Source organism: Giraffa tippelskirchi, chromosome 4, assembly GCF_054371585.1.
Source record: "Giraffa tippelskirchi isolate mGirTip1 chromosome 4, T2T-mGirTip1v1.2.pri, whole genome shotgun sequence".
In the NCBI taxonomy this organism is placed as follows: domain Eukaryota; kingdom Metazoa; phylum Chordata; class Mammalia; order Artiodactyla; family Giraffidae; genus Giraffa; species Giraffa tippelskirchi.
Genome location: NC_137278.1, coordinates 90,178,757 through 90,188,143, shown reverse-complemented (window position 1 = coordinate 90,188,143; position 9,387 = coordinate 90,178,757). Strand labels below are relative to the sequence as shown.

Genomic DNA, 9,387 nt, shown 5'->3' with positions numbered 1-9,387 from the left:
ATCATAGTTGAGATGGAAGGATTGAGCCTTGGTGCATAATATGCTCCCATGGGTCTCATGTACCTGGTATACAACCATGTCCTGGTAGAGGACATGGCATGGAAAAGTGGGGATTCTGGCATCCTTCTTTCATAGCATAAAACATCAAGAAGTACTGTGGAGTCTCCCCAAGAAGAAATAAAGGTTTCCACTATCAAAGTCTGCAATGCAGGAGACTTGGGTTTGATCGCTGATCGCTTGGGAAGATCCCTTGGAGAAGGAAATGGCAACCCACTCCAGTATTCTTGCCTGGAGAATCCCATGGACAGAGGAGCCTGGTGGGCTACAGTCCATGAGGTCGCCAAGAGTCGGCCCCACTGAGTGACTTTCACTTCACTTCCCTATCAAATTATCCAATAGAGGAACAGCAACAGCAAAAGCATAACTACAACAGGTAAGATTGAGTGAGGAAAGTGGGCAGGAGCTAAATCATTATCTATCACAGCAGGAAGACAACAGATAGTGACCAGTCCTGATAAATCTAGATATAACCATGTAAGCATGTAGAGATAGGGAGGTAACCACCAGGCCCAAAATTAACCCTGGAATGAGGGGTGGGAAGGAAATTTTTTGCTTTTCATCATAAGCATTTCTGCCCTATTTGATTTTTTTTTAAGCTCTGTGTTTCATATATATTTTTTAAAACACTATTTTTAATACAGGCTCTGAAAGTAAAACAAAAACGACTTTGGGGTCATCTGTGTGGATTCACATCCCACTTCTTCCAGTTACGAATCATGGCAGGTTAACCTCTCTAAGCTGCAATTTTATCTTCCTGAAAATAAGGATAAAAACCATACTCACCCCACAGGGCTGCTTTGGGGAAAAAATGAGGTAACGCATGTAAAACATATGGGCCAGCTTTGGCCGAAATTCAGCATCTGCAATTATTAACCACTGTTTTCATTATCAATAATAAACCAAGCATGCAAGTAATACCAAGGGCTTTGCACAGAGTAGGCACTTCATGGATATAAGTAACTGTTTAAAATTTCCACCAGAGCCTATAATTTGCCCCAACTCGGGAATCATGAGCCCTAGCGGTCCGAGTGAACACTTAAATATTGATGTGGTTACTCATTTATTCATCTCTGCTCTCCGCCGCAGTGGCCGATGAGGGCGAGCTCCTTGGACTCTCTCGCCGGGTTCTGGCTGCATACTTGGTCCCTCCCGCGCGTGGAAGTGGGAGACAGCGGCGGCTCACCCGCTTTCGGGTCGCTGATCCGGGACCATCACGCGGCGCAGCGTGAATCGCCTCTGGTTTCACGCGGGGAACTTCCCCGGCAGGGGCAGGCCGGAGGAGAGGCCAGGAGGGCAGCCGGGGTCCGCATCGCTCCCCTTTGCCAGCGCCAAGGGGCTGGCCATCCAGGGGAGGGGCGGGGCGGGGCAGCTTTAGGGCGAGGGCTTTCTGGAGCAGACACGTCTTGAAGGAAGACTTGGGATTGGCCGGGAGGCGCGGAGCGGGCATTTCAGACCCGGCCGAGGGTGCGGCGCGGCCCCCCGGCGAGGCAGGGTTTCCCGGGCGCCCCCCGTTGGGGGCGGTACCGACGCGGGAGCCCCGCCCCCTCCTCTGCGGAGGCCGCGCGCACCGCCCTCGGCCCGAGCGGCACCTCGCTGACCTCTAGCTCCCGGTTGGTCTGCGGCGGCCGGGGCGAGGGCGTGGCGGCCACCGTCCCCCGGCTCTGCCGCACCGTCGCGCAGGTCCGGGTCCCGGTCGCTAGTCGCGGGTCGCCGGCCGCGGGGCGGGGCGGGAGGCGGGGCGCTGACGTCGCGGCGCGGCCGGCGGCCGGGGAGGCGGGGAGGCGGGGAGGCGGCGGCCGGCTCGGCCCAACCCGGCCCGGCCGAACCCGCAGCTGCAGCGGCGCTCCGAGCAGGCTCCTGGCCACCGTCCGACGCTGTCCAGTTTCTTACTTGGTCCGGGTGTCTGCGGTCCTGGTTCGGCCAGGCCTCGCCCGCCGCCGCTTCCCCCGCCATGGCCCTGGTGCGGGGCGCCGAGCCGGCGGCGGGGCCCTCCCGCTGGCTACCCACGCACGTCCAGGTGACGGTGCTGCGGGCCCGCGGGCTGCGGGGCAAGAGCTCGGGCGCGGGCAGCACCAGCGACGCGTACACGGTGATCCAGGTGGGCCGCGAGAAGTACAGCACGTCGGTGGTGGAGAAGACGCCAGGATGTCCCGAGTGGCGCGAGGAGTGCTCCTTCGAGCTGCCGCCCGGCGCCCTGGACGGCCTGCTACGGGCGCAGGAGGCCGATGCGGGCCCGGCGCCCTGGGCCGCGGGCTCAGCCGCCGCCTGCCAGCTGGTGCTCACCACCATGCACCGTTCGCTCATCGGCGTCGACAAATTCCTGGGCCAGGCCACGGTGGCGCTGGATGAGGTCTTCGGCGCAGGCCGCGCCCAGCACACTCAGTGAGTGCGGGGCGCGGGGGAGGGAAAACGGTTAAAGGCCTCGCGGGGCGGGGCTGGGGGACGCAGGACCCCACACCTCGGCAGGGGCGGTGCGCCCTTTTGCCTGGCGCTCAAGGGCATAAATCGACCAAGTTGGTTCTTCACATATAGGGGTCTCCTTCCGGCTCCCAAGTGTGCTCTGGGCTGTGTTTGGCTGCTGGCAGATCCTTGGGAGGCCTGGTGGGGTTGAGAACGGTGGTCTACTGTTAGGAGTAGATTGTCAAGTAAAGTTAGGAGTGGGATCCAGAGACTCTTGGGCTGTGGGAACCTCAAGAAGGAAAATCTGGGGGCCATTCCTAGGGCCTCTTGGCCCGCCCCACTTTCTTCGAAGGGGAGGGTAACTGCCTGCGGACGCCTGTTCCACACCAGGCCCGCAGGGAAGTGGAGAGGCACTGCCTCGCCCTGTGAGCGGAGGAAGGTTCAGGGTTGGCCTCGAGGAGGGCAGCGATTGAACGGAGGCTCAACACCAGATCTAGAGACTGCAGAGGGCATCTGCTGCTTCCTGGCACTCGGATGCCCTCTGCTGCTTAGAGACGCCCCCAAGTCTACTCTTCAGTGTCCCTGATCGGAGAACAGGAGGACCTCTAAGAAGGTTAGTTAGGCTTCAGGTGTCCTGCCTGAGGTGGAGGCAGCATGTGCTTAAGGCACAGCAGAAGATGGTCTCCCAGTCACTTATACCTAGAAAGGCCAATGAGTTATTATTTTTTTCTTTAATCATTTATTTTGGCAGCGTTTAACTTTCCCTGTGTTAAGATCAAGGCTTCAGACTTGGAGCCTCATTTCCTGTTTTGGGCTTGGGCAGGATCTGGAAGCCTGTCTCCAGGGCTGACAAACAGCCATGGGTCTCTCAGATGGTTAACTGGGGTGATGCCACTCATAGGTCCCATGGGCCCTGTATGGGGAGGGTAAGGGGTTGGGGGTCAGGGGTCCTATGGCTCCTGGATGAGGAGGGTAAGGGGTTGGGACAGGTGCTGGAAAGGTTTGCGCAAGTGAAATGGCATCCAACTGAGTCAATCTAGGAAGGCTTGCTGGAGAAGGATGAGCCTGGTACAGACCCAGATGAAAGCAGGATTTGGATAGAAAATATCTGACCTTGAACGCTTTAAAAACGTGGGTACAGAAGGCCTTCATGGCTTGTTGTGGCTTTGGTGGGAAACCGGTTAGCACAGGGCAGGTTTGGGGAGGGCTGTGACCTATCTCCGTCTCTCCCTCCCCTGGCCTCCTCGCCTTCCCTCCTGACTTGCTGTTTGGTTGCTGGCTGTGGGATCATGTGGTGTAGTTTGGCCCTCGTTTTGTGTTTTTCCTCCCCTTTTCTGTCCTCTCCCCGCTGCCTGGCTCAGGGAGCCCAAGGGGGTGGGGTGGGGCAGAAAGCTCTTCTCTGTCTCTCTTAGCCCTTTCTTTTCCTGGAGATGCTCCTGCCCCCAAATTCATTCCACCCCTTTCTTTCCTGGTCCTTCAATCTCCACCTTTCAGCTAATCTGACCAGACTGGTAGATAACACATCTGGGGCTGGTGGGAGGGTGGGGGGTGAGTACTAGAGGGGAGATGAAGAGCACAGACACAAAGTCTCTAGGCTTGTGGGGAGGGGCTTCTGTGAGGTCAGTGACTTGGGGGGAGGGGGTTGCGGAGAGGCTTTGATTTTTTTCACTTCCTGCTCTTGCTTTCTTCTTGGCCCCTGGGTCTTCCTTAACTGAGCTATCTGTGTCTTTCGGCCCACGTGCACCTGTTTTCAGCCAAGGACAGTCCCTCTTGGAGAATTGGATGTACCACCCCTTGATCTCAGTGGGAGCTTTAATTTACTTTAGAGAAGTCATCTTTTCCACAGGATCTTTCCACACCCACCTGGCTGCCTTTCCTGTGATGCATTGACCTGGGTTATTTATAGAACTTGGAGGGGGCAGGAGGAGGGGGACTTACGGGCAGCAGAAATGCCTGTGAAATCAGCCCAATCTTTTAGTTTGTGGGACCAAACAGCATGCCCATTGACAGAGGGTGAGGGCTACTGCCCCCACTCTAGTTTGCATCTTTCACCTCTGCCTCTGATGGCCACTCTTCATGGCCCTTCCTGGAGCACCTGGGCGTGAATTGCTAAGACAGTGAGTCTGCACATTTTCCAGTGGGGAGAGGGCTGGGGTGTGCCCTCCTAAGCTCTGGATAATGGTGGCAAAGAACTCCAGGAACCAGCTGTGGTGCTCTTAAGGAGAGCAGATGGCCCTGTGTTGCCCAGACAGCACTTGACTGGGGAAAAGCAGTCTCAAGCTTAAGAGGAGGGGCCTGTGGAGTTACAGATTCCTTTCCCAAACCTGTCACCTTGTGGCCAGTCAAGTAAACTCTTGGTGCCTCAGTATTTTCATCTGTAAAATGGGCTGATTCATAGAAATGAAATGAGCTCCTAGTTCCTGGACATGTTTGGTGGTCAGTGAATGGCAGTGATGGTGGAGGGAGGTTTTGGTAGCCTGGTAGCTATGATCTGGGAGATGTCCCTTGTCTTGGAGGAGCCTCTCAAGTGACAGGAGGCGATAATACAGAACTTAGCACCTGGGAAAGCCCCAGGACTGTGGTGGCAGGGTACTCACAGAAGTATGAGAGCTCCTGATGAAATGACTTGGCCCTTGACAGCCCTCTACCATTCTCTTTGCTGCTGGAGTTTTGAGAATTGGGCTAGTCTTGGGAGCCCTTTGCAGTTCTAGAGCCATGCTCAGATCAGCTTTAGATCTCTGCAGCTGTCTTCCCTGGCAGGGCAGCAGCATACTGTTTAAGAACGTGAAAACTGGGATTTCCCAGTTCTATCACTTATTAGCAGGCAAGTTACTTAACCTGTTTCTTCAATTCTGAAAAGGTCATATGTGATAACAGTCATAGAATTGTACAAGTTAAATACAGTGGTGTCTCTAAAAGTCTTATTATTGTCCTAGAGACATAGCAAGCTTTCAAGATATTCGTGTTGGGTTACTCCCAGGGCCCTCCTTATGTGATGGTAATGATGATGAGGGCAAGGGTGCTAGATACCTCAACAGTACCCGAAGCTGCTTTGTCAAGTGGGATGCTATTTGAGGTGAGGGATTTCACTGGAGGCTTCCAATTGATTAAAAAGAAAATTGTCGAAATAACATTTAATGTGATACACAAGGAAACTAACTATAACCCTCTCCCTTCAGTAAAACCATTCATGGATCACCTTGGGTCTGAAAATCCCAAGAGATGCTTCTTTCTTTGGCCACTCCAAGCAGCTTGCAGGATCTTAGTTCTCCAACGAGGGATCGAACCCAGGCCCCTGCAGTGAAAAGCACCAAGTCCTAACCACTGACTTCCGGGAAATTCCCTCTTTAGCTTCTTTAAATGTGTCCTTTCTGGTTTTTACCTCAGTGCAATCCGTAGTACTCTTCCAGTGGGTACTTCTGTGGAAAAAAAATGGTCCCTTCCTTAAAAGAACCCCCTTCCTGGGCCTGTTGGATAGAGGGTTACAGTCTGGCCCCTTGGAAAGGCCACATCTGTGGCCTCGATTTGGGTTAAAATGTGACCATGGACAGGCTGCAGTGTGGCCCTGTCAGTGGCTCCATCAGCCCTGGTCAGACCTGTCTCACTGATTTTATGAGGGCCTCAGGGGGGCCTGTGGCTGCGGAGGACTTAGGTTGGAGACCCGAGCCTTCTGCCTGGCTGGCGGTGGTGGCCTGAGACCTCCTCGAGGGTGGATTTTTGGGCACTGGGAGAGGCACCTGAAGCCAGTGTAGCCTGCTGGTCTGAGGTGATATGGTTTTTGAGGGCTTCCACCTGTCCCTTGGCCTCCAGATGGACTGCGTGTTCCTCTTGTAGACAGATGGTGTGTGACCCACAGCCTCGTCTCCGCTGGTTTCCAGCTGTGACTGCTCCTCAGGAAGCAGCTGAGGCCACGAGGGTCCTTGGCTCTGGCTCCTGCTCCAGCCTCAGACCTGGCCGCTGGGGAAGTCTGCTTGGCTGCTGGGAAGGGTGTGGCTGTTCTTAAAATCAGTAGTTAGGATGCGGGGAGGCTGCATTCCCTGAGTTATGGGGCAGTTTTTATTTGGCGTTGCTTGAGCAGCAGCATTTGGGGGTGTGGGAAGGGGTAGGAAGTGACTCCCCCGTCAGACTGGCAAGCACAGCAGCTTCCCCTTCCCTCCACAGCTGGCCCTGTTCTCCCCTCCCTGCTGGCAGCCGGGGACAGACGCAACTCAGCAGAGCTCCGGGCGGGTGACCTTGAAGGCTGTCCCTTTCTTCGGATGGGGCTGCCTGCTCTCTTTTTTATTGCTGCCACCTCGGGGCTATGACACACTTGCCAGCAACAGTGACGCTAAAGGCTCGTCTGGCTTCATCCAGGTGTTTCCCCTGCCATTCCCACCCTGCGCAGGGACAGAAGATTAACACAATGACAGGAGCTCCGTGTGTTCTCTGGGAGTCTGTACCTTATTTTTTTTCCTGCTCAGGGCTGTCCTCTGCAAACTGGTGTGGTCATGAAGAAACCTTGCCCTTATGGCCAAGTAATAAGGATAAGTCCATGGAGTGGGTCCTTTCTGCACCTGGCAGTTCTGTCAAGGAGGAGTCTGATGGCTTTGTTCTGACTGAGCTGGCCTGTGGGGCTGGGCCCAGGTCTCCTCAGTGAGTGTAATAAGCTAGTTTAGCTCCCAGGAGATAGCGCTGGTGGTGGGAGGTGAAGGGGGGTGTTGTCAGGGGCCACCTTGACCTTCAGTTCACCCCAGGGGTGGGAAATGGAAGCAATGGCCTTGATCGTGGAATTCTAATGTCAGAGCTGTCAGAGTGCTTAGATATGTGGAAATGGAGGCTGGGGAGGGCAAGTGGCAGGCTCTCAGCTGTGTAGCAATTAGGAAGGGTGGGGCTCTGTGTGGTTTCTCTTAGGCCCTGGCAGCCCAAAGGGCTGAAGGATTTGGGGTAAAGAAGAGATGGCACTTGGGGCCCTGAGTGCATCCCAAGGTTTCTGTGGAAGTGCCAGAGGGGTTTTAGGGAGATGGGGACATTTCCACTGGGATAGAGAAGGGGGCCTTGGGACTTCTCTGAGACACTGAGGAACAGTCTAATCCACAGGCCTTTCTGCTTGGGCAGAGGCTGGGGGAGGCCACTGGTTGGGCGGGGAGTTGAAAGGAGGGGAGGACATGGACACCCCAGCCTGCGTGTTCAGAGGGTGCAGTCTTATTAGGAGGATAGACCCCCACATTTGGAGGAAGGGCCATAGCCAAGTGCTGTATTTTGGGGCCTACCCAGGAAACACTGGAGATTTCAGAGCAGACAGAAGCCCTGGGCTCAGCTGTGGTCAGAGATGGCCTCCTGGAGGAGGAGGTATCCCAGACCTGTCAGGCTGGCCATCAGGGATCCCGTTTGCTACCCAGCTTGCTCTGAGTTCCCATACAGACCGCATGTAGCACTCGTTTTTGGAAAATCGTCATTGCCTCATTTGTCTAGTGTATCATTGATGATGTCCTTTTTAGGTGCTGACGCTGTCCTGAGGATTTGTCTTCCATCAGCTTATAACAACCTCTTGAGGTGTAGGTACTGTTACTGTGTTTAACAAGTGAGGAAACTGAGACACAGAGAGGTGAAGTGACTTTTCTAAAGGTACACAATACACGGCCGTCAGGCTTGTACCCAGTCTGGCTCCAGAGTCTGTGCTCTTCAGTACCAGGCTGCACCATCTGTCCGAGTCTTCCCCCATGTCTCCCAGCATTCAGCTTTGCACGGAACCTGGTGTTCAGCAGCTGCCCTCTTTTAGGGTTCATCTCTCCTCCCCAAAGTCCATCTCTGTGGTCAGGCTTGGAGGCTCTGTAAGCATGACCTGCTTCTCCTGTGGGAGGCCTTGGCTGGCTGGGATAAGTGCATTTAGTCTGCAGCTCCGTGTCTGGTCATATCTTTCTCAGGAGATGGGGGTGTTGCCTGGTTGTTTGGGGAAGAGGGTATCACTGCCACTAGACTATCTCATAGGAGTGAGGGAGGGGCTGGAAAGCTCTGCCTTGGCCCTGGACACCCCCAGCCTCCACCCCAGGGAGATTTGCTCTCGTTGACTTGTGCAGTATAGCTGGGCTTGGGATATTATCACCAGATACAAGACTTCCTGACCTTTCCCAAAAAATCACATGCTTGTTTTACTGTGACAGAACACTCCAAGCCATCTAGTTCCTCCTCCTACAGTCATGCGGTGGTTTGCTTTTTTCTTTCTTTCTTTTGTTCAACATCTAGTAAGTAATTACTGGGCAGCCACTGTGCCAAGGTTAGGGCTTCAGAGGAAACATGAGAAAGAAAATTTATAGCCCTTTCCCTAGGAAGGCAAAAATATGTTTGAGGCAAGACTTAATACAGGAAGGGTAATTAACTAACAAAGCAGTATATAAAAAGTATGAGAGAAAGGATCAAAAGAAGGACCAACTCACCAGGGTTGATGTGATCAGGGTGGACTGCCTGTAGGAGGCAGAGCCTTGAATGACAGATGATGTGTGGTAGGGGCTGGGTGAGTTGGGAGGGAGACTGTCCCTCTGGAAGGGAAGGGAAGTGTGAGGGGCTTTGCCAGGAAAGGGAGTGGACGGGAGCTGAGTTAGTTTGGCTATGTGCTTCTCTCAGCAAAACAGCCTGACTTTCTTTCATATTTATTTTTGAGTAGTTTACCTGGTTTAAAAATTCTAAAGATACAGAGGTTACACAGTGAAAAATCTTCCTTGCCCTCACCTTGAGTCATCTAGCTCCATTCTTCGGAGGTATCCGAAGCATTACCAGTTCTCATACTTTTAAAAGCCAATGCATTATAGATTACTTCTCCCTCTCCCATTGTGTTTGCACAAACTCAGCTTTCTTCATGCACACAGTTATATACCTACTATCAGCCCGGTTTCCCCACAGAGGGATGTTATTGTTTGTGTCCATCTGTTGTGGCGCTTTCCCAGTGGCTCA

General features: G+C 54.0%; 1 protein-coding gene across 5 annotated transcripts in view; it reads left to right on the top strand.

Annotated features, from left to right (window-relative positions):
* Positions 1-1,829: 1,829 nt before the first annotated feature.
* Positions 1,830-9,387, top strand: part of RAB11FIP5 (RAB11 family interacting protein 5) — a 40,267-nt gene continuing 32,709 nt past the window's right edge. For all 5 annotated transcript variants that reach the window (XM_081482973.1, XM_081482970.1, XM_081482974.1 and 2 more), the window contains exon 1: positions 1,830-2,442. In XM_081482973.1, coding sequence (XP_081339099.1) covers positions 2,012-2,442 — 431 coding nt within the window. In that variant the 5' untranslated portion in view covers positions 1,830-2,011. The remainder of the gene's footprint in view (positions 2,443-9,387) is intronic.